Raw genomic sequence first — 25,705 nt, 5'->3', positions numbered from 1 at the left:
TGGGGATGGGCATGGAGGCTAGAAAAGAGAAATGGTGTTTGGCTGAGTCTGAAGCTGGCCTGACAGGTGAGGAAGCTGGAAGACAGTGTTCTGAGAAAAGGCATACAAGTGTAAGACCGTGGTATGGTCTGGAAATCTCAAATACTGCTAATGTTCACGGTACTAATGGGGCAGCCTCAGAAGCTGGCTAAAAAGGTGAAGGCTGAATCACAAAGGATCTCCTATGCTATGATAAGGAACTCATATGTGATGCTTAGAAGCCATAAGTCATCACTGAGGGTGTTTGAACAGGGCTTATGTGAACTGATTTCCATATTAGAAAGGCTACTCGTATAACTTTAGGAATGAATTAGGGAGTCAGGGTAGAGATGTGGGGACTTTAGGGGATAAGGCCCTGAACTAGGTCAGGAAGGTGTGAGGATAGCATGGATTTGAGAGGGATTTTACAAATCAGTCAGTGAGTTATAGTAGCCAGTGAATTGTGATGGGTGATAGAAATGGAAGATGATTCTCAGGTTTTCAATTTGAGCAACTTAGTAGATGGTGATGCCATTTGCTGCAGCAAGGAATATAGACTGAGCAGAAGTTGGGAGGAGGAGATGAATGAAATTCTGGAGTTTTTATTTATCCAATATATAACTAGGTGACACAGGAGAGAAGAGTCTGGGCTCTAAACAGACACGTGAAATTCATAAATATAAACTGTAATTAAGCCCATGCAGCGACTCCCAGTGAGCTTTTATGTTGAGAAGAGAAGATGGCCAGGGGTTTCCCATTAGCTGTATGTACAGTGTAGAGTCAGTCCTTGGGCGGATTATCAGCATTTAAGGAGCAAGCCAAGCAAAAGGAGTTATTGGTGAAAACTTGGGAACAGTAGAGGAGGGCAAAGGCCAGATGAGAGCAACTTTACAGCTGCCTGTAGAGATGGTTGTCAAAGGAGAGGGTACCTGATGGGCTAAGGTTACAAGGAAACGGGATGTGGAAGAGCAAAGGGCATGAGCCATACTACAATGGACCGAAAAATAAATGAGTGATGAAATGCAGGTGGCAAATATAGATCACTATCTCACGACTTTGATTATAAAGCAGAGTAATGGCCGTAGCTTGAGAAAATAGTGAAGTCAAAGGAAAGTTTTTAGGATGCTGGCAGCTTGAGCAAGTCTGAGGCTGTGGAGCCAGCAGAGAGGAAGAGATTGAAGATTTAGAAGAGAATTTACTGCTGAGAGAGAGGAATTTGAGTGAAAAGATTCGGGAGAAATGGTCAGGATACAAACAGCCTCTCTGGGGAATAAGAGCGATTGCAGACCAGAACAAATACAAAAGTCATTAACCAGTGTTAAGGGCCCAGTCATAAGTTTGTACCAGTCAGATAGCACATGGCTTTTGTGGGGTTTTTTTGTTGTTTTTTGTTGTTGTTGTTGTTTGTTTTTTAGTAGCTCAGTAGCTTAGGTAGAGGAGTCAAGAAAAGAAGGTCATTGCCCACTGTGGTGGTTCCTCTGCAGGAAACTGAACTATGATTTCAACCTAGTAGGTCAATGGCACCAAGATTTCTACAGCTCCTCCAGGTCATCAGAATGTACAGTGGGTGTAATCTAGTCACAAGAAGGGATAAACTGCAATAGCAGTGTTTGAGCCAAAGCAAGAAACACAGCTTATATAATTCTCTTATAATCCAAATTAATTTTATTCTGATTTTTATATAATTTCACAGGTAGCTTTTAAATATTGCCAGAAATATGGAAGTGACAAAGTACGTGTGATAACCCTGGTGAAGAATCGTGGAAAAGGTGGAGCGATTAGAATGGTAATACATATTTTCAACATTTTTATCTAAAATATGAAGGTATCTTGAATAATGTCTTTTGCAGACTTGTATGTTTGCCCGCTGCTTGAATACCAGCATTTCAAGTTAGTGATAACATAATTTTAATAATAACTTCATGTTTTTAGTCAAATTTTAAGATGTGTCATATCTATAATATAGTGGGTGATTTAAAAATATATTTATGTATTTATGTTTATCTTAAAGTTTAAAATGTTACCATCTACCTCTGTATCTTTGATAGAGTTAGCAGATAGCTTATGTGGTTTTTTGCAGTTTAAAAAATATTTTTTGTATTAAGTTTTACCTTGATGAAGGTATGCTGTTACGCATGGTAGCATGAACTAAGATGAATTTGACTTGGGTCTATCCTGATGAAATGTGCAGTCTAATAGGAAAGGTAAGCATTTGCATAAGTAAAAAAGAAGATTATAATTATGAGAGACATGCAGATAAAGTGCTAAGAAATTTCAAAAAAGAGGTTACTGTCAGCTGAGGCATATCAGCTATGAATCAAGCTGGAAGTTTAAAAATCAAGATATGTGAAAGAAAACCTAAATAATTGACTTTGAGGTCCATTTATTTATTTTTCCCTCATAAAAAGAAGTCTAAAGGTGGGCAGTCCAGGGCTTGTTCAACTCCACAGTCATCAGAAGTCCAGGCTTCTGCCGTTTCACTCCTTCTTCCTCATGCACACAGGGTGACTCCTGGAGCGCTAGCCATCACGTCCACATTCAACAGGAAGGAGAAGGGAAATGCTCAGGATACAAATCATCACGTTGCCCTCCTCACAGTGTCTTATGAGTTGGGTAATATTAGTTTGATTATTATATAGATGAGGAAAGTGAGTAAAGAAGGTAAAAGTAAATTACCCAATGTTATCAGATGATAAGAGGTAGAGTCAAGATTTGGATGCAGTTAGTTTCACTCTGAAAGCCATGCTTTTAACCTCTCTGATAACTCTGTAGAGAAAAGACTTGAGAAAACAGCACGCCATTTAGTAAAGCCAGAAAAGACAGAAGTAGGAACTCTTTGGATATGTACTAGAAACAGTGATTCACTTTGGCTGGGTCACAGGATATATGAAACAGAAAGAAAGTAGGATTGATGCAATGTCATGATGGGCTTTAAATCTATCCATTTGTTTCTTTATTCAGCCAACATTGTATTTTCATTAGAGACACTGAGATGAAAGACACCTATTCTGTCCTTAAGGATATCACAGTTTAGTAGGGAGACAGACCATTGCCATACAGTGTTGTAAATGCTATAATAGAAGTACATGCAAAATGTTGGTGCCACCATCTTTTGAGGGCAGCAGCACAGATGTCCCAGAGGAGGCAAATTCTCGGCGGGGTCTTTAAGGAGGATTAGGACTTAACTACCTACAAGTTGGGAGGGCAGGGAGCCTAGACGGGGAACATGAACAAAGGCACAGCAATGTGAAAGAACATGCCACAATAAAGGACCCACTCATGGTACCCACGTCTTGACTGGAGATAAGGCTGGAGGGGTGGGTGAGTTAAGGTCACAAACTGTAGACGAGGGGCTTTTACATTTTTTACCATTGACAGAGTGACACTTTAATCAGCCAGCAGCAAGTGTAGCAATATTGGGCAAGGTATGATGAATATTTATTTGGATTATGATAGTGACAGAAGAGAAGAAAATGAGGGGATAAATGTGAGAGCTATTAAAATGACATAGCATTGGGTCTGGGATCAGAGAGAAGAATGACATGCTAAGCCATTCTTACATTGCTATAAAGAAATACCTGAGACTGGATAACATATAAAGAAAAGAGATGTGATTGATTGACGGTTCTGCATGCTGTACACGGAGCATGGTGCCAGCATTTGCCTCTAGTGAAGGCCTCAGGAAGCTTCCACTCATGATAGAAGGCGAAGTGGAAGCAGGAGCATCGTATGACGAGAACAGGAGCAAGTTAGCGGGCACGGTGGTGCCACACACTTTTAGACAACCAGATCTCATGAAAACTTGCTCACTATTGCAAGGACAGCACCAAGCTGTTCATGAGGGATCCACCCCCATGACCCAAACACCTCCCACTGGGCCCCACCTCCAACATTGGGGATCACATTGCAATATGAAATTTGGAGGGGACACAGATCCAAACTATGTCAAATGAGTACCACTGGCCTTGGGTAACAGGGAGGATGATGATGCCATTAATAGAAGGAATGAAACACTGGAGGAGGAGCTGGTATAAGAGGCAGTTATGTTGAGTTTGAGCCATGTTAAGTTTGAAACAACATGCAGTGGTATCCAGAATAGCCTAGGAGAGAGGATGTGAGTGAGTCATCCACATATGTCAGATGATAGTTGAACCTGAAGCCATTAAACTGGCAAAGAGGAGGTTACAGAGAAAAGGAGAATCAGGAAATCTTAAGGCAGTGAGGCACATGAGAAGTAATGGGCATAAAATATGACTGAGGAAACACAATGGGAGTTGCTATGGTAGACTGCCTTTTCAAGGAGCTGCAGCAAAGTGAAGGCCATAGACGGTAGAACAGGAAAGTAGGCTTAAACAAGTTTGATCATGCATCATTGAAATTAGTTACTTACTGGTTTTTTGCCCCATTTCAAACTAATAGCTCCAGTTTTTTTTACCACCTCAGCCTCCCAAGTAGCTGGGACTACAGGCATGTGCCACCATATCAGGCTAATTTTTAAAATTTTTTTGTAGAGATGGAGTCTCACTGTATTGCCCAGACTGGTCTCAAACTCCTGAGCTCAAGCAATCCTTCCACCTCAGCTTCCCAAAGTGCTAGGATTGTAGGTGTGAGTCATCTCACCTAGGCTTTTGCATTTGTTCTAATGGGTGTGATTAAAAAGACATCACAGATACTAACTAGTTAGCTTATTATACCATAGAATAAATGATCTGATTTCTCTCTACATTTGTATATGTCTTATCTATAGTCACACTATGTTGTGTTATCAAAGCAATTTTACTATATCAAACCATAAATATATTTGCACGTAAGAAATAAGGAATTCACTCAAATACACCAGAGAAATTAAAAGTTGATGTGCAGTTTATTTCTGTATGAAATATGCACTCATGGAGCCATAATTTGCACAAAAGACCAGCCAATTCAGAATTGAATGGCATAATTTTGCTGTTTCAAATACCGCAAATGGCATAAAATAACATTTGGATTTATGCATAATTCTTAAAGTTTATTGACACTTTTTATTTCTTTAATTAATTTAGTAAACTTTAGATCCTATAATAAATGATACTAAAGACCTGTGCATTTCACAGCATATCTATATATTAGAATGTTTAATCTGTCTATAAACATGTTCTTTATATGTGGTTCTAAGTAGCCCCTAATTCATTTTAAGCATCATGACACGATAAACATATAATATGTATGATACGTACTGTCCCTTTTTTATTCTTTGTGATGCAGAATATCTTTAATTTGTCCAAACCTATTCTATTATCTTGGTATTTTCCAAGATATTTGTAGTATGACTTCACAAAGTTTTTAAAATAATGAAGATAGGTCCACTATGGCTTCCAGCACTGTCCCGGTGAGCGCTGCTGGCTCGGCTAATGAAACTCCCGAAATACCGGACAACGTGGGAGATTGGCTTCGGGGCGTCTACCGCTTTGCCACTGATAGGAATGACTTCCGGAGGAACTTGATACTAAATTTGGGACTCTTTGCTGCGGGAGTTTGGCTGGCCAGGAACTTGAGTGACATTGACCTCATGGCACCTCAGCCAGGGGTGTAGCCAAACAAATGGAATCCTGTGCTGAACCCGAATCTTCCAAAAAACAGCCTACAATCTGTGACCACCACAAGATGTGCCCTGATGGCAGCTGAAGTTTGATTCAGATGGGCACTTTTCTTCCCCTTCCCTGCCTAGTTTCCTTTTGTTCCTTGAGTCCACGCAGAATTCCATTCTCTGGTCAGCAGACAGGCTTAAGCTGAAGTATTGCCTCTATTCTGTAAAGTTCTGTACATAGTTCCCAAGCTTCTGCAGGGGGTGATCTTTGCTCTTGTCCTGAGAAATAACAGTGCTGTTTTAACAAACATTTGAAATAAATACCGCACACACACACACAAAAAAAAAACAATAATAATAATAATAATGAAGATAGGCAATAGGTTCATTTGAGAAGATCTTCTTAATATACAGGTAATTTGTTTTCAGTGAACTCTGGCCTCCTTCAGCCATCTTATACCTCATCTTTCACTCTTAGGTATTTTAAGTAGAACAGACTGAAGTGTCATTGAATTTAACCTGAGTTTTAACCAATTTTCTTTGACTTGAAATTTTAAAATACAGGGTATATTCAGTTCTCGAGGAGAAAAGATCCTTATGGCAGATGCTGATGGAGCCACAAAGTTTCCAGATGTTGAGAAATTAGAAAAGGGACTAAATGATCTACAGCCTTGGCCTGTGAGTATAAGAATGTAGTTTAAATAACATTCAGTCAAGAATGCAGGAGAGCTAAAGTAAAGTTAAAGGAGAGTTTACCTATCAGTTTAAAAACTGAGTGTTTTTGGTATGAAATCCTTATACAAATGGTACAGCCCCATAGAGGAACTGATCATTTTGTTACAAATATTGTCTGATTTTATGAGATTCACTTGACAATTACTTATTTAATATTGTGACCATTTCTCTCTCTTGGTTTCTGATTGCTTCTACCCAAGTTTTAATATTTATTGTGCATATTCAATTAAGACTTTTATTTAAAAGTATAGCCTGAATTCCAGGTAAAGATGTGAAATGAAGCTGGATCACAGAATCCAGTTTTTGATGAAACAAACAAAATCACAAGCAGCAATCACTCAAAAAGGATTATTTGAAACTTCACACCATAACTTCAAAAAGTGGAGGTTGAGGAAAGAAATAAAATCCTAGTACCATTCCTACCTTTTAAAAGCCATTTAGAGAAATAAGATCAATTTGGCAAACGCTCAGGATCCTGAGCGTTTGCCAAATACTTCCCAATCTGGAAAAAATGAATAAGAGAATGAAAAAGCACCCTTGGACAACATCAAACAATATACCTACCATCACACAATATGTCAAACAATATACCTACCATCACACAATACGTCAGAATTTCAGCAGAAGCAAGAAAACTTGCTGAGGTCTGCCATTTTTCAGGACTGTAAGCTGAATTGGGGACACAGATCCATGTGACTAGATCCTTTCCTGGATGGAGTGTACCTTGTTCAAGACACTTGACAAAATCTCACAAGACCAGGGAACCCAAGTAACCAACAAAGCCACGTAGAGCTCCAGGGGAGGGTCCCTCCTCCCTGCCTTCCCACCGTCTACCCTCAAGTCCAGATATAATACTCAGGCCTTGAAATTCTAGTTTAGAGGGGGAAGAGATACAGGTACATCAAGGAGAATGTTCATTTACTGTAGGAGAGCTGCCCATGTTAATCATGACAAAATAAAAGAAAGAAATGGCAATCACACCAACATATAATTACACAAAAAGAATTAAAGTTGCATACAAAAGATTAAGACAGTGTAATCCAAGGAAAAGGACAAAATTACATGCAAGTATTCTGGCTAAAGAAATAAAACAATGAAAATAAGAATTTAGCAACACAGGTCTTCAAAGGTAAGATGACAAAACAACAAAATGGTATTAAAAGAAAAATTACAGGCCAGGTTTACATGCCTGTAATTCCAGCACTTTGGGAGGCCAGGGCAGGAAGATCACTTGAGGCCAGGAGTTTGAGCCCAGCCTGGGCAACATAACGAGACCCCATCTCTGTAAAAATAAGAGAAAAATTAACAGGGTGTGGTGGTGTATGCGTCTAGTCCCAGCTACTTAGGAGGCTGAGGCAGGAGGATCATTTGAGCCCAGCAGTTTGAGGTTATAGTGAGCTGTGATTGCCCCACCGCACTCCAGCCTCAGTGACAAAGCAAGAGCCTGTCTCAAAAAAAAAAAAAAAAAAATTACAGAACTCAGGAAACAAATTGAGACCAAAATAAGATGAATATGTAAAACTATCTATGAATGAAATAGACCTAGTTTAGAACTGAATATTATTACATATTTATTAAGATCCAGTTATAGCAAAAACCAAACCAAACAACACAAAAAGGTAAACATATAAGCCCCCCCAAAAATTTAATAATAATTACAGAAAAACTCACTGCATATCTTTCTAGAAATAAATATTTATTTAATTCCACACTTTGTGAAGTATTATATTTCTCCCCCACCATCATCCATCCCCATCCCTTGTATTTCTAGCTGTTTTTTTTTTTCTAGGTGTTTTTTGTGTTTTTAAGATTCTAAGTGAATCAACTAATATAATTCTTAAGAGAATTAGCTGTAAAGATATTCATACCATTGCTCTTCAGACGAGTAGCACTAGCTGCATGTGTCTATTTAAATTTAAATAAAATGAAAATTTAGTTCCTCAGTTTCATTGGCCACATTTAAATTACTTGTGGCTAAAAGCTACCTTTTTTTTTTTTTAAAGGAGATAAGGTCTTACTGTGTTGCCCAGGCTGGACTCAAACTCCATCCTCCTGCCTCAGCTTCCTGAATAGCTGGGACTACAGAAGTGAGCCACCATGCCCCGCTTGTTGTATAGCATTTCCATCATCACAAAAAGTTCTCTGGCTTATAACATGATATGAATTTATTGTTGGATATGTTGTAGTTCACTCTTACTAAAAAAGTATTTCATGTCCAACATCTTAGTAAATCATGATAGGCTAAAAGGAAAATCTGATTCATAAAGTTACTTGGTGTGATTTCCTGATTTTCTCCAGAGGACCCCAAGAGAAACTTGATAAATATTTCCCTTGCATTATCTTTCTAGAGGGAGTCACTCAGTGGGAGGGAGGGCATAAGGCATCAGATTTTTAGCAGCTGGTTTTGTCATTCAGCAGTAGGGCAAAGAGAATTTAAATGATTTTGCTGATGTTAGGGAGTGAACCAAACAATAAAACAAAAAAAAAATCTGAACTTTATTCTTATAAATCTAGTTCCTTTATACTACTCTGTAAAGAAAAGGAGTTCTGATGCCATATTTTTTCCTTATCATAATCCCATTTACTACATTGTTACTAGAAATGTTAAGTTTTAAAGAATTAAAGCATGTGATTATCATTAAGCTATTAATTCGTAGCCTTGGTTTTACAGCACCTTAAAATATCCCTAATTATTTAAGTGTCCCAGCTCAATTGAATTAATTTGAATTAAATTTAGTAAGTTTTATTAATATGCATCATGTAATACTCTTTGCAGGAGGTGGAAAGGAGGCAAATAAATGATAGGTGGTTAAAGTTACAAAATTCATAGTTTTTGGATCCACCCAGTGAAAAATATGGTTCTGACAAAGCTTATAAACAGCCAGTCATTGCTCTCAGAAAACTTACATTCTGAAGTTGACATGTGTAGAGAAATTAGAAGAAATCTTCTTACTTATGTAATTCAGGTGTTAGAGAACTTTTTCTGTAAAGGACCATATAGTAAATATTTCAGCTTTAAAGCCAGTCAGCCTCTGTGGCAGCTGCTCAACGCTCTATTGTAGCATGAAAGTAGACATAGATAAAATACATCCTTTATTTACACAAATAAGCAGCAGATCAGATTTGGGCTACAGGCTATACTTTGCTGACTCTTAAATCTAATTTAATCATTTATCCAATATTGGAAAGTTTTTACAACTACCTAGTGATCTTTCAGCCTCTACTGCATAGCTCTAGTGATGCTTAAGCAGCTCATTCTGTCTCAGCTCAGCTGTGAAGTTCCTCTAGACACCAAATGCAAATACGTCTCCTTTTAATCACCCCCTTCCATTGTTTCTGTCTTCTGTAGCTACACAAAATTATCTACTCCACTTCTTTGTGACAGCCCTTCACAGTGTCAAAGCTGTTTTCCATGTGTATTCTCTGTTTTAGGCTGTCAGTTCTTACGGTTTTTGTTGTTGTTGTTTGTTTGTTTGTTTGTTTTTGAGACAGAGTCTCGCTTTGTCATCCAGGCTGGAGTGCAGTGGCGCAATCTCAGCTTACTGCAAGCTCCGCCTCCCGGGTTCACACCATTCTCCTGCCTCAACCTCCCCAGTAGCTGGGACTACAGGCACCTGCCACCATGCCCGGCTAATTTTTTTTTGTATTTTTAGTAGAGACAGGGTTTCACCGTGTTAGCCAGGATGGTCTCTATCTCCTGACTTCGTGATCCACCCGCCACGGCCTCCCAAAAGTGCTGGGATTACAGGCATGAACCACTGCGTCTGGCCCAGTTCTTACAGTTTTTAAACATAGCATATTTTTTTCTTATAATTTTCCACTGAAGATGTGTCTGTTTGTGTGGATTTGGTTTCCACATTACATTGTTACTTCGTACAGGTATTGCCAACTCTTTTTCCTGTTCATTGCCTTTGAACTTTGTCTCTCCATCTCTATACTGGTGTGGATTTCTTTCCGTGTTCTTTTGCTTTGTTTTCAGGAATGGAATTGTGGCTAGTTATCTCAACTTCAACTTGTTAGATTTCTGTGTCTAAAAGTGTAGGTTCTTGTTCTATCTTTAGGGCAATAGCTGTTTTCTCAATTCATTTAAGCCACAAATTCGATAAGCATGCCTTGCATGTATTTCCCTAAGCCCTAATAAAAATAGTGACTGAAATAGTTCAGAAAATAATGAAACAGGAACATGGGTTTTGTAGTCAAGTCCTATAATTACGTGACTGTCTCACTAGATGGCAGTCATTAGCTTAAATATCTTTTACAATATTGCTTTGACCATTTAAGTCATTTCTTTAGTACATTTTACAGTGGTTTCTAATGTCTTCTTTCTTAGCTGATTTTTTTTTAATGACTACAAAAATAAATTTGTTACTACTTGCTTGTATTTCCTCTTAGAGTAACCAGGTTATATGTTCTGGTCTGATGATTCTTATACAAAGTCATCTTACAAAAGTTGCCTACAATTTCTTTTCTGATAATAAGTGCTCCTGTAAGGTTTTAAACTACATGTATATAATTTAAGTAGATCTTTTTATAATACATACAAATAAAATAGGGCATTTACATTTTCATACTAAAAATTTTATTTTATTTTATTTTATTTTTGAGACAGGGTCTCCCTGTGTCACCCGGGTTGGAGTGCAGTGGCTCAATCTGAGCTCACTGCAACCTCTGCCTCTTGGGCTTAAGCGATTCTCGTGCCTCAGCCTCCCGAGTAGCTGGAATTACAGGCACGCACCACCACGCCAGGCTATTTTTTGTGTTTTTTGGTAGAGATGGGGTTTCACTGTGTTAGCCAAGCTGGTCTCAAACTCCTGGCCTCAAGTGATCTGCCCGCCTCGGCCTCCCAAATTGTGGGGATTAGGAGCATGGGCCACCACGCTCAGCCAAAACTTTCATTTATATTTTACTTGTATTTTCTTTTCCCACATCTTTGTTTTTTAATATGCAAAGCTTTCCTCTCAGATTTTCAGTTTCCTAACTGGTAGTTAGTCTACCTCTTTTTAAAAATATGCTTGTTTTTTAGTAATTTTTCTAAGCAAAGTATATGCTGGCCAGGCACAGTGGCTCACATCTGTAATCCCAGCACTTTGAGAGGCCATGGTGGGAGGATCATTTGAGGCCAGGAGTATGAGACCAGCCTGGCCAACATAGTGAAATCCCGTCTCTACTAAAAATTAGCCAGGTGTGGTAGCGCACACCTGTAAGCCCAGCTACTCGGGAAGCTGAGGCATGAGAATCACTAGAACCTGGGAGGCAGAGGTTGCAGTGAGTCGGGACTGCGCCACTGCACTCCACCTTGGTCAACAGAGAGAGACTCTGTCTCAAAAAATAATAAAAATAAAATTTTTTCAAAAAATAATCCCAAAGTATATGATGATCACTTGTTCAGTTGCTTAACTTTTCTAAATAGAATAAAAAATCCCTAACAGGCAAAATAAATGCTAAAAAGTGTGTATTTCATGATCATAGAGTAATTTCTCAGGCTGTGACTTAGGTTTTAAATTATTTTATTTATTTTTTATTATTATTTTTTGAGACAAGGTCTCATTCTGTCACCCAGCCTGGAGTGCAGTGATGCGATCTTGGCTCACTGCAACCTCTACTTCCAGGGTTCAAGCAAATCTCATGTGTCAACCTCCCGAGTAGCTGAGAGTGCATGTGCAAACCACCATGCCTGGTTAATTGTTTGGTATTTTTAGCAGATGAGGTTTCACCATGTTGCCGAGGCTGGTCTTGAACTCCTGACCTCAAGCAGTCAGCCCTCCTTGGCCCCCCAAAGTGCTGGGATTACAGGCTGAGTCACCACGCCCGGCCCTTAAATTCTGATTTAGACATAGCTCTAACAAGCTGAGTTTTTAGTTTTTTAAGCCCACAGATGACTAGAATTAATGGATATGAAAAAGATACGGAGAAAAATTACATTAAGAAGAACCATAGGAAGCAGATCTTAACCACACGCACAACTCAATCTGGAGTGCTGGGTTGCTTACTAATGACCCTGAATGCTCTTCTATCTCTAATATAGTAATCCTTGGCCAGTTCTAGTTTTGTATACCAATGATTCATATCTGCGTGCATGGTTTGGTTCCTTAAAAGAACGTGACAGTTAGTCCTTCTCCCTTTTTTTGTGGACCATGTGAGCAAGTCTAAGAAGCCGGTATGTTTGTTTCACCCTCTCAATATATGGGTAGAAAAGCAGGCTTCCAAAAGAGAACTCAACCTCCAAAGTCATTTGTTTTAGACACCATAACTCTGAGGTAGTGATTAAAATGAGGAAATGTGGCTGGGCACAGTGGCTTATCCCTGTAATACCAGCACTTTGGGAACCTGAGGACAGGTGTTTGAGACCAGCCTGGCCAAAATGGTAAAACCCCATCTCTACTAAAAATACAAAAACTTAGCCGGGCATGGTGGCACACACCTGTAGTCCCAGCTACTCAGGAGGCCGAAGCAGGAGAATAACTTGAGCCCAAGAGGTGGAGGTTGCAGCGAGCCAAGATCGTGCCACTGCACTCCAGCCTGAGCTACTGAGCAAGACTCCATAATTAATAAATAAATAAATAAGGAAATGTATGTCAGGTGTTTAGCATGTGTTCAGCACTCAACCAGTACCTGTAATTATTAACATTCATCTTTTTTTCTTTTTTTTTCTTTTTTTTTTTAATTGAGACCAAATCTCACTCTGTCACCCAGGCTGGAGTGCAGTGGCACAATCTCAGCTCACTGCAGCCTCTGCCTCCTGGGTTCAAGTGATTCTCCTGCCTCAGCCTCCCAAAGAGCTAGGATTACAGGCATCCACCACCAGGCCCGGCTAACTTTTTTTGTATTTTTAGTAGAGGTGGGGTCTCACCATGGTGGCCAGGGCTGGTCTTGAACTCCTGACCTCAAGTGATCCTCTCACCTGGGCCTCCCAAAATGCTGGGATTACAGGCGTGAGCCACCACGCCTGGCCAACATTCATCTTTGTGCTTGATATTTTTTCATCAGATCCAATTCTGTTACTGTTTATGATTGTTAATATAAATTAGCTATATCTCTATCTATTCCTTCTCTCCAGTAAATTGTGTGAAAATATTTAACTTAAAAAGTACTGAGGACCGGGCACAGTGGCTCACGCCTGTAATCCCAGCACTTCAGGAGACTGAGGCACGCAGATCACCCAAGGTCAGGAGTTTGAGACCAGCCTGGCCAACGTGGCAGAACCCCATCTCTACTGAAAATATAAAAATTAGCTGGGTGTGGTGGCACGTGCCCATAATCCCAGCTACTTGGGAGCTGAGATAGGAGAATCTCTTGAAGCCAGAAGGCGGAGGTTGCAGTGAGCCGAGATTGCGCCACTGCACTCCAGCCTGGGTGACGGAGTGAGATTACGTCTCAAAAAACAAAACAAAACAAAACAAAGACGGGGCACAGTGACTCATGCCTATAATCCCAGCACTTTGGGAGGCCGAGGCGGGTGGATCATGAGGTCAGGAGATGGAGACCATCCTGGCTAACATGGTGAAACCCCGTCTCTACTAAAAATACAAAAAATTAGCCGGGCATGGTGCCACGTGCCTGTAATCGCAGCTACTCGGGAGGCTGAGGCAAGAGAATCGCTTGAACCCAGGAAGTGGTTGTTGCAGTGAGCCGAAATCTTGCCACTGTACTCCAGCCTGGGCAACAGAGTGAGATTCCATTTAAAAAAAAAAAAAAATACCGAGAAAGATTTTGATTGATTTAGCATTTCTTGCTAGAAGATAATATACTTTACTTCTTACCACCTTTTTTTTTTTTTTTTTTTTTTCGGAGACAGTCTCACTCTGTCGCCCAGGCTAGAGTGCAGTAGCATGATCTCAGCTCACTGCAACCTACGCTTCCCGAGTTCAAGCAATTCTCATGCCTTAGCCTCCCAAGTAGCTGGGAATACAGGTGTGTGCCACCATGCCTGGCTGATTTTTGTATTTTTAGTAGAGACGGGGTTTCACCATGTTGGCCAGGCTGGTCTTGAACTCCTGGCCTCAAGCGATTCCCCTGCCTCAGCCTCCCAAAGTGCTGGGAGTATAGGCATGAGCCACTGCACCTTTTTTTTTGTTTTTTTAAATGAGTTGGGATCTCCTTCTGTTGCCCAGGCTGGGGTGCAGTGGTGCCATCATGACTCAGCCGCAGTCCTCTTACCTCAGCCTCCCTAGTGGCTAGGACTACAGGCACATGCCACCACACCTGCCTCACTTATTAAAAGCCAATTGTCATAGTAACTTAAATACTCATTTTAAAAAACCATGGGAAATTCAGTTATACTCCAAAAGAGGTTTAAAAGAAAGAGACTCCATGTCTGCAGACATTTTCTAACATGGGCAGTTTTTAAAACAAAGATATCTTTCATTTCTGAAGAACAGCTAACTTTTTGAAAAAATGTTTAGATTAATTCTACCTGATAGTGAGATTGGTATCAGGGATTCAGCTCTTACATCAGAATTCTTCAGATACACAAAACCCTTAAAAGCTCTTGGGGACTTATGCTGAGATAAAAACGAGATTTGTAAAAGAAAGTTTTTTGGATTTTGATTTGTTTTTAGTTAAATTACATGGTATTTTAACTCTACTCATGAATCTTTGAAATGGAGAAGTATGTTCTTTTTTATGTATTACTCAATAGTGTTGTTGCTCTTTTCAAGTTTAAAGTTAAAACTGATTTGCCATATGCTGTTTGAACTTTTAACATGCTTCCTCTCTAAGAAAATCATTCTGTCCCTTTCTGCACAAAGTACCTCTACCAGAAAAACAAGGGAAGAAATTATTTTACTACTAAATAGTAGGCAAAGTATATAACACAATTTTTTTTTTTTTCCCTGAGACAAAGTCTCGGTCTGTTGCCCAGGCTGGAGTGCAGTGGTGCGATCTCGGCTCACTGCAACCTCTGCCTCCCAGGTTCAAGCGATTCTCCTGCCTCAGCCTCCCAAATAGCTGGGACTACAGGCGCTTGCAACCACAGCCAGCTAATTTATGTATTTTTAGTAGAAATGAGGTTTTGCCATGTTGACCAGGCTAGTCTTGAACTCCTGACCTCAGGATATCTGCCTGCCTTAGCCTCCCAAAGTGCTGGGATTATAGCCATGAACCACCGTGCCCAGCTAAGAAAATTGTTTTCTTTTTTTTTTTTTTTTTTTTTTTTGAGACAGAGTCTCACTCTGTCACTGAAGCTGGAGTGCGATGGCGCAATCTTGTCTCACTACAACCTCCACCTCCCAGAGTCAAGCAGTTTCCTGCCTCAGCCTCCTGAGTAGCTGGGATTACAGGCATGCACCACCACTCCTGGCTAGTTTTTGTATTTTTAGTAGAAATGGTTTCACCATGTTGGTCAGACGGGTCTTGAACTCCTGATCTCAGGTGATCTGCCCACCTCAGCTTCCCAAAGTGCTAGGATTACAGGCATAAGCTACTGTGCCCAGCCTAGAAAATTCTTTAAAGAAAATATGGATAGCTAAAACATCCCCCAAACGTTTTATTTTTTTATTAATAATAAAGATAGAATAACTAGAACTGACAAGAATTTGATTTAATAGTCAATATCATACCAGTTAATGGGAATGTAAGTAACATTTTTTTTTTTTTTTTTTTTTTTTTGAGACAAGTTACTGCTCTGTTGCCCAGGCTGAAGTGCAGTGGTTCCTGCCTTGGCCTCCCGAGTAGCTGGGACTACAGGGGCACGCTACCATGCCTGGCCAATTTTTGTATTTTTAATAGAGATGGGGTTTCGCTATGTTGCCAAGGTTGGTCTCAAACACCTGGTCTCAAGTGATGTGCCCACTTCGGCCTCCCAAAGTACTTGGATTACAGGTAAAGAACCTTTTAAAGGAAAATTTGGCCCATATGCATTAAAAAACATTCAGAGTTTTAACTTAGTATTCTACATCTAGGACTCCAAAGAAGGAAATCTAAAATACAGATAAGAGTTTTATATTCAAAGATGTCCTTTCAGTTGCCTTTCTATAACATAAAATTAGAAAGGACAACAAATAGGCAAATAGTCAAAGTAATGGTAAATCTGTACATTAAAATATTGTATAGCCCTTACAATTGACACGAAAAAGAAAAACTACCATGCAGCCCTATTATGACAAATTCTTGAAAGGTAATCCAACTTGAATCTTATCAAGCCTCTGAATCTAACTACCAGTTTAGAGGAAGTACAGGGGACAGGAGAACATGTTAAATGTCACCATGGGGGTGCAATCAGCAACATCTAAAACCTAGGAAACTGTAGAGCAAACAATGTGGTTTCTTCAGGTTACAAGAAAAAAATTTAAAGAGGTAGGGAGAACCCACAGATAAAAGAAATACCAACTGATTTGTATGGATTTTTTTGGTGGTGGTTGTTTGTTTTTTTAGACAGAGTTTTACTCTTGTTGCCCAGGCTGGGATGCAATGGTGCAATCTTGGCTCACTGCACCCTCCGCCTCCTGAGTTCAAGCAATTCTCCTGCCGCAACCTCCCAAGTGGCTGGGACTACAGGCGCATGCCACCACGCCCAGCTGATTTTTGTATTTTTAGTAGAGACAGGGTTTCCCCATGTTGGCCAGGATGGTCTGGATCTCTTGATCTTGTGACGTGCCTGCCTCGGCCACCCAAAGTGCTGGGATTACAGGCCTGAGCCACTGCGCCTGGCCCTGTATGGATTTTATTTGGCCATTCATTCAAACAAACTGAAAACATTTAAGAGATAATTGGGCAAATTTGAAATATGTATGTCTGATGGTATTAAGGAATTATTGGTGTTTTAGGTATCATAGTGGTACTATGATTGACATTATATGAATTTGTAACATATGATATCTAGAATTTTTTTCAAAATAATCCCAGGTTGGGTGGGATGGTGGTGGGGGGGCTTTACATAGAACAAGATTGGCAATGTGTTGCTAATTATTGAAGCTAGGTAGTAGATATGTGGTGCTTCATTTTCCCCTTCTTTCTAGTTTTGCGTATGTTTGAAAATACCCATAATAAAAAGTATAAAAACAATAAACTTTAACATGAATAAATTTTTGTTGAAAAGGAACATGACATACATGAGTAAATTTGAGCTATGGTTTTTTGTAATGTAGAGAAAAAAGAATACAAAGAAATATACACAGTTTAAAACAGTGGCTGCTTTTAGGTAGTAAGATAATACATGAGTTTTCTCTTTAATTATCATTTATATATGTAAATTTGTATACTTGCAAATTTTTTATAATGAGCACTTTTAAATTTATTTTTGTTAGTCATTCAAAATTCAAATGGTATAAGAAAGATATACAGTGAAACTAGCTCTACTTTTCATCTCTCAGTTACCCTCAGATATAGCTAGTGTTACTCATTTCTTTTATTGGGAAGATGCATACTGTTTATGTATTCTTTTTAAAATTGCAAAGTGTGGTACTATACAGTGTTCTCTTGTTTCTACTTAACAATGTGTCTTGGAGATTGCACTATATTTATGCATAAAGACCTTCCTCATTCTTTCACATCTTCATAGCCAGTCCCTTCGGATGGAGATGCAGGTTTGCTACTTCAAATACTGAAATGATTAAACTCTGTGAAAGTCATTTTACACATATGCAAGTATATTTGTCGGAAGAATTGTTGGAATTGCTGGGTCAGGTTATATGTATATTTGTAATTTTGATAACATTTCAAATTGCTGTTGCTAGAGAGTGTGCGGGCACAGTATGGTAAAAAATTACAGGTTTTATTTGCATTACTCTTGGAATAAGTGTAATTGAGGATCTTTTCAGTTGTTCAAGAGCTATTTTCACTTCCTCTTTTGTGTACTCTGTTTCAAGTCTGCTTCTTTTCCAACTGTATTTTTGGGTACTTTTTAAAACAGTAAATGCACTTTATGCTTTTTGGAAATTAACCTTTTGTCTGTAGTATAAATTGCCAATATTTTCCCCCAGTTTTTTTGTCTTTTAGTTTTGAATATGGTTGGATTTTTTGTTATTTTGTCATACAATTCTTTAAAATGTTACTAACAAATGGATCCGTCTTCTGGTTTTTTGTACTTGTACCTTCCTTCAGATTATTTACAAAATGATTTCTGATGTTTTACATTTAAATATTTGATGTATCTGGACTATGTCCCATTATTCAGTTAAGAAGCTCAAGTCCAACTTAATTTGGTTTCCAAGTGGCTACCACAATGTCCCACACCATTTGTCAGTTCCTCTTTTTCCCACTGATTTAAAAGGTCATCTTTATCATATTCTAAGTACTCATATGGCTTTGTGTATGTGTTTCCTGGCCTTTTCATTCTGTCCATGGAATTGTCCATGGATTTGTCTATTCACATTCCAGCACCTTAGTTTGAATTATTGTAGCTTTATCATATATTTTTAAAATTTTTGTGATGAGTCATCCTTTACTCTTGAATTTTCCTGGCTCTTTCTTGATTATTTTTGCTTCTCTTTTAAAAATTTTTTTATTTTCTCACCACTATACTAACAAGGACCTTTTTTTTTTTTTTAATGGAAACTCTAAAATCAGCTTGTCCAGTTCAATGAAAAATCATTTTGGTATTTTTATTGGTTTTAAGTTAGGAAGCATTGATTTTTTTTTTTTTTTTTTTTTTTTGAGACGGAGTCTTGCTCTGTCTCCCAGGCTGGAGCACAGTGGTGTGATCTCGGCTCACTGCAAGCTCTGCCTCCTGGGTTCATGCCATTCTTCTGCCTCAGCCTCCCGAGTAGCTGGGACTACAGGCACCCGCCACCACGCCTGGCTAATTTTGTGAATTTTTAGTAGAGATGGGGTTTCACTGTGTTAGCCAGGATGATCTCGATCTCCTGACCTCGTGATCTGCCCTCCTTGGCCTCCCAAAGTGCTGCGATTACAGGTGTGAGCCACCACGCCTGGCCAGAAGCATTGACTTTTTAATGCTGTTACTATATCCTCTCATATATCATGACAAGACCTTCTGTGTGTTTAAATCTGTTGTTTTCCTTGTTAGCATTTACATGTTTCCTTTATTTAGATCTTGTCTAAACTTTCTACCTTTCTTATAAACTTTATTTCTAGATTTTTCATTTTTATTGGTGTTATAAATGCTGTCTTCGATTATATCTTGTGATTATTGTTCGTACATGTGACATCTAAAGTTTTGTATATTATATTCATTTTGTGACTACTCATCTTTTAAAATTCTTTGTTTCTAATGTAGTTTTTCAGTTGCTATTCTTTGATTTTCAAGGTATATAATTATGTCATCTACAGGTAACCCTTTTCTTTCTCATACCACTAATTTTTCTCTCAAATAATATAGTATTTTCACACAAAAAATATCATTTAAAGTTACAAATTTTAACATAACACATGCCCCTTATATTTAGCTCTATTTAAGCAAAATTTAGTGTCTTTTTAGTATGATTAGGCTTCTCAAAGTTGTACATATTCTGAACTTTTCAATAAACCTTTAAAAGATTTTTAATGTCAACTTTTTTTAAAATCAGTTTCTAAAAATGAGATATTCTCATTGAAAATAAATATTTTTATTAGTGATATTTAAATATTGAAAAACTATCTCTGCTTTTTCCCTCAGAATCAAATGGCTATAGCATGTGGATCTCGAGCTCATTTAGAAAAAGAATCAATTGCTCAGGTGAGACTTCATTAATTGGCATGGGACAGCCAATTAATTGGCTTTTATTTCTTTTTTTATATATATATCTGGCAAGAAACTGGCTTTTATGTCTAATCTCTTAAACATGAGGTTCCTTTCAAAAGAAATTAATGTTTTAATTGTGGAAAGGTTATGAAGGATTGGCACATTTTAGAATTGATTTTTTTTTTTAAGCATATACAAGAAGATGTGGACTTCGCTTTGCCTTAGGATGGAAGCAGTTCTTTTTAATATATTTTTAAGATAAAGAGAATCTGTTCAGTAATAAAACAAACTTCTAAATTACGCTTTTTTTTTTTTTTTTTTTTTGGAGACGAAGTCTCCCTCTGTTGCCCAGGCTGGAGTGCAGTGGTGCAATCTCGGCTCACTGGGCAACCTCCACTTCCTGGGTTCAAGCAGTTCTCCTGCCTCAGCCTCACAAGTAGCTGGGACTACAGGCGCACACCGCCACACCTGGCTATGATTTTGTATTTTGGTAGAGACAGGGTTTCACTGTGTTGCCCAGCCTGGTCTTGAACTCCTGAGCTCAGGTAATCCGCCTGCCTCAGCCTCCCAAAGTACTAGGATTACAGGTGTGAGCCACTGCGCCTGGCCTAAATGATGCATTTTTTAACCAATCAACTTGCCTTTATTTTTTTCTAACATTGGCACAGTTAAGTGCTTTATTTTGAATTTTATTCAGTTAAAAATTTTTTTTTAACCTCATTCCTCTTAGAAAAACACTATACCTTAAAATTTCACAAGTTTGCAACTGCCCTTTTAGGGTGTAAAAATGTCACTAAAGATGTTCAATTCTTCATTTTGTAGGTTATGCTAGAAAAACTAGAGTAACAATTTCCCAGGTCACTCTTATGTACATGAGGCTTTGAGAACCAGTAGAATAAAAGGTTGAACCTTTCCCCCAATGATTCGGAAAAGAGATATGTAGAAATTTTAATTTTTAAAAAAGGTATATTGATGACAGAGTGACAAAAACCTTTTAAGGATTATATTGAAGTACAAAAACCCAGACTCTCTTTTTATTTTTTGTTTATTTATTTTTGAGACAGAGTCTCGCTCTGTCACCCAGGATGCAGTGCAGTGGCGCAATCTTGGCTCACTGCAACCTCTGCCTCCCGGGTTCAAGCAATTCTTCTGCCTCAGTCTCCCAAGAAGCTGAGATTACAGGTACACGCCATCATGCCTGGCTAATTTTTGTAGTTTTAGTAGAAGAGGTTTCACCATGTTGGCCAAGCTGGTCTCAAACTCCTGACCTTAGGTGATCCACCTGCCTTGGCCTCCCAAAGTGCTGGGATTACAGGCATGAGCCACCACGCCCGGCCTTCTTTTTTTGTTTGTTTTTTTGTTTTTATGAGGCAGAGTCTAACTCTGTCACCCAAGTTGGAGTGCAGTGGCGCAATCTCGGCTTACTGCAACCTCTGCCTCCCGGATTCAAGCGATTCTCCTGCCTCAGCTTCCCGAGTAGCTGGGATTACAGGCGTGCGCCACCACACCCAGCTAATTTTTGTATTTTTAGTAGAGGCAGTTTCGCCATTTGGTCTCGAACTCCTGACCTCGCCATCTGCCCTCCTTGGCCTCCCGAAGTGCTGGGATTACAGGTGTCAGCCACCACGCCTGGCCTCTTCTCCTTTTTTTTAGAAGTAATTATTTCACTAGCACCTAGTCTAGTATTCTATGTATCCTAGAGAGTCTCACTGATGTTTGAAAAAGGTTAATCTGTTAACCATAGAGAATAGCACACTCCTAGATATTTAAAATGGGAAGAGAGCTTGGAATTAATCCTGCTTCATCAGTTTAACAACGCACGGGGGATAAGTAAAGGAAAAGTATGTGTCTAAGATGTTCAGCACATTTTATATATATATGTGTATAATTATAAAATAGTATATATATGTATAATTATAAAATAGTATATATATAAAATTATAGTAGAAACTATTAAATACTAAATTCCCACAATAGGAAATACAGCTATAGCCCTAGATGAAATGTGCAGCCAGTAAAGCTGATGATAATGGAGACTATTTAATAACATGGGATAAAACCTGAAATATTAGGTTGTTTGTAAAAAATAGTATGATATTATAAATACAGTTATCTGTGTTGAAATAACAAATAGGCTGGACGCAGTGGCTCACACCTGTAATCCCAGCACTTTGAGAGGCCGAGGCAGGTGGATCACCTGAGGTCAGGAGTTTGAGACCAGCCTAGCCAACATGGTAAAACCCCGTCTCTACTAATAATGTAAAAATTAGCCAAGCGTGGTGGCAGGCACCTGTAATCCCAGCTACTTGGGAGGCTGAGGCAGGAGAATCACTTGAACCCGGGAGGCAGAGGTTGCAGGTGAGCTGAGATCAGGCCACTGCACTCCAGCCTGGGCGACAGAGTAAGACGCCTCCTCCTCAAAAAAATTAATTAATTAAATAAATAAATAAATAAAAATTTGTTTTTGCACACTAAAACAGCTAATGAAAATAGATCAATACTAATTTAATGGTTTTTTAAGTACTTTTTTTCTTTCTTTTTTTTTTTTTAAAAAATATATTAATGAGATGAGAAAGGATAATCTACTTGGTGAAGGAAAAAATATAGTTTGGAAAAATAGCCAAAGGCAGACTTAGGAGCCAGTGAGTAATATAGGCAAGAGATAGTTCTTGTATTTGTTGGTGGTGGCTGTAGAAAGGAGCCATGTGTTTTGGTTTTGTTTTTCATGGTGTAAATTCTTTTCACTTAGAACTTTCATTGGTTGAAAACTCTGAATTTTTCCTAGAAATACACTAGTATTTAAATGAGACTTATGCTATGGTCTAAATCTTTTACCTAGTACTGCTCTTAGCCAGGTATCAAGGGATCAATCGCAGGAACCACATATTTATAATTCATCTTGTCTCCATCCATCCATTCTTTCATCTCTAAAACCAAGTGTTTGGTTTAGTGCTCTTGATTCCCACAGAATTGGTTGTCATTCTATAGAAAGAAGGGATAACCTTTGATACTCACTAGAGATCATTGGTTGTCCGCTGCAGATGCTATGACAACTACTGCTCAGTAGGCTTGTTCGAGTCCAGCTTATTCTTATAGAACCATAGCTGTCTCACAAAAGGTGGTCTCCAAGAGGCACAAGACATGCATCCGCCTCATGTCCAGAAAACTGCAGCATGGCTTTCCATTTCCCTTCATGTGCTGTCAGTAATAAACCCCTGCATGGTGATCAATCTGTGGACAATGAGAAAATTATAAAAGAATTAATCAAGATAGCAAATGACAACTTCGGTAGCTTATTGCCTAATGTTCAGAAACATCTTTCCTTGATATTTTTCTACATTTCTCAATTATTCTACCACCTCTTTTACCGCTCCCTTGGAAGACAAACATGACACTGCCCTGATGGAGTCTTGTATCATCCTTAAAAGTGCTTATATTCCCATGTGTTCTGTATAACAGTAATGTTTATATATGGTCTGGCTATTCTTGAATTTATCATTTTAAAAGGATTCAAAAATAGAATCCATTAGTGGTTACTTAATGTTTTTAGTTTTTGTTTAAAGAGTCTTTGCTTAAGTCCTGGGACTTCTTTGAACTTCTTATTTTAAGTTAATGAAATTAGCAGTCACCTTTAAATTTCACCTGAATTAATTTCTTGTTTACATTTTATAAACATTGAAGATACTAGCGTTAACACTGAAACAGTGAAAATTGTTTTCCTTAATGTTTTAAATGGCCATTTCAGAAGATCATATAAGCCTTCTCTCTTTTAGTAGCTTCACTTAACTAAATAAGTCTATCCTATATTTTAGGTATCTTCTAAATTTTAAGATATTTTGCAAAGTTCTAAAAACAAAAACAAGATTATCTTGTTTGTGACTAACCTTGTTAAGCTTTTAAATATGTGAGAAATCAAATAACTTAAGGTCTTCATGTGAACTCTACATTTTTCTGCTTTTTAAAAAATAGCCATTATCCTAAAACAAACAAAAATCCTGTATTAACATCCAAGCCAGAGCAGTCATGAATAGTTTTATTTGCTAACAAATAAGCTCACTCAAATCACATTAAAAATCACTCAAGGAGAATAATTTATAGGTATTATTTTTCTACCTTTAATTTTTATTTTTCTATCTTTCAATTTCTATTTGTTCCTTTCCTAAGCATAAGTGCTCTTTTGGAGGTTTAATCAGTCAACCAGTATTTATTGGAAGTATTTTGTATGGAAAGCACTGAGCAAGCTGTTGTGAGATTCCTAAAGTATTTTAAGATGAGGTTTCTGCCCTATCTACTTAGAGAGGTAAGACATATTTACATCAACCCATAACTAATGATTCTAGATGATAAATGAGAAGTGCTAGATCATTTTTAAAAGTTTGTTTTACATACCATATGGATAAGTATTTTATTCTTCCTTTCCTTCCTGCCCTATTTAATACATAAGTAAAATTGTGGTCAGGAGAGTAAAGTAAGCTTTCAAGCTTTCTTCCTGTATGAAGAACATTATTGAGTTCCTGTTATTTTCTGTGCCAAACACTTCCCTATATTCTTTAAAATAATCTCATTTAATCCTTATAATAACTTTGTGAGGTAGGCATTATTCTCATTTTATCAGTGAGGAAATGGACTTAGAGGGCTGAAGTAACTTGTTGAAGGTCACTCTGCTAATTAGTAACGGAGCCAGGATTCAAATATAGGCCTGCTAGTTTGGTGCTTTTTCTTTTCTTTTCTTTTTTTCTTTTTTTTTTTTTGAGTTGGAGTCTCACTCTGTCACCCAGGCTGGGGTACAGTGGCACCATCTCGGCTCATTGCAACTTGTGCCTCCCAAGTTCAAGCAATTCTCCTGCCTCAGCCTCCTAAGTAGCTGGGACTACAGGCGTGTGCCACCATGCCTGGCTAATTTTTGTATTTTTAGTAGAGATGGGGTTTCGCCATGTTGGCCAGGCTGGTCTCGAACTCCTGACCTCAAGCAATCCACCTGCCTCAGCCTCCCAGAGTGCTGGGATTACAGGTGTGAGCCACCGCACCTCGCCTGATTTGGTGCTTTTTCTTTGTTACTCTGTTCCACTGTGGTTCTGTTTGGTGATGATGGAAAAAGCCATGCAAAGGAAGAATGATACTAAAAATTATAATTTTGAAAAGCAAAAGCCAAAAGGAGGCAGGGACCTTTATCTTATAGTATGAGATATTAAATGTTCTAATAGACTCTTAATAGGTTGCTTATGTATGTAAGTAACGCATCATTACTTGAGTCTATTGCCTTAACTAAGGAACATTTTAAAAGATCGTGTCTTAAAGAAGCTGGGTGTAGTGGCACACGCCTGTGATCCCAGCTGCTCTGTAGGTTGAGGCAGAAGGATCACTCGATACCAGGAATTTGAGGCTGCAGTGAACCATGACCACACCACTGGATTCTAGCCTGGACAACAGAAGGCGTCTCTGTCTCTAAAAAAAATTTTGTTATTTTATTTTTTAGAAAGATCCTATCTTTTACTAAATCTTAAATGTGAAAGTCTGGAATCCAGTGATAATAATCTTATGTTCTTATGTTTTAAAATGTGCTATGTTTTATGAATAATGGAATATTCTGTTACTACTAATAAAATTAATCATCAGTAACAGTAGTGAAACTTCAGATGGGATTAAAACTTACTTAATCTTAATATCCAAAGTATTAAAGAACTCAATATTTTAAATGTATTTAATTAGATCTCTGGCATACTTAGAAAGACCAGGTGTTTGTTTCAAACTCCTTTCTAGTCCATAAC

The 25,705-nt window shown here is 38.3% G+C and overlaps 2 protein-coding genes across 2 annotated transcripts in view; both read left to right on the top strand.

Moving 5' to 3' along the window:
* ALG5 (ALG5 dolichyl-phosphate beta-glucosyltransferase) overlaps positions 1-25,705 on the top strand; it is a 50,860-nt gene that overhangs the window by 8,785 nt on the left and 16,370 nt on the right. The window contains exons 5-7 of the mRNA XM_003826894.7: positions 1,712-1,804; positions 6,149-6,262; positions 19,872-19,931. Coding sequence (XP_003826942.2) covers positions 1,712-1,804; positions 6,149-6,262; positions 19,872-19,931 — 267 coding nt within the window. The remainder of the gene's footprint in view (positions 1-1,711; positions 1,805-6,148; positions 6,263-19,871; positions 19,932-25,705) is intronic.
* On the top strand, positions 5,363-5,712 carry LOC100987737 (mitochondrial import receptor subunit TOM6 homolog). Its single transcript, XM_008952255.4, has one exon. It carries the CDS (start codon positions 5,366-5,368, stop codon positions 5,588-5,590), a length of 225 nt encoding a protein of 74 aa, XP_008950503.1. The 5' UTR covers positions 5,363-5,365; the 3' UTR covers positions 5,591-5,712.

This window comes from Pan paniscus, chromosome 14 (genome assembly GCF_029289425.2).
Source record: "Pan paniscus chromosome 14, NHGRI_mPanPan1-v2.0_pri, whole genome shotgun sequence".
Lineage (NCBI taxonomy): Eukaryota > Metazoa > Chordata > Mammalia > Primates > Hominidae > Pan > Pan paniscus.
The sequence above is the reverse complement of the archived record's forward strand: the minus strand, read 5'-3'. Positions and strand labels throughout refer to the sequence as shown.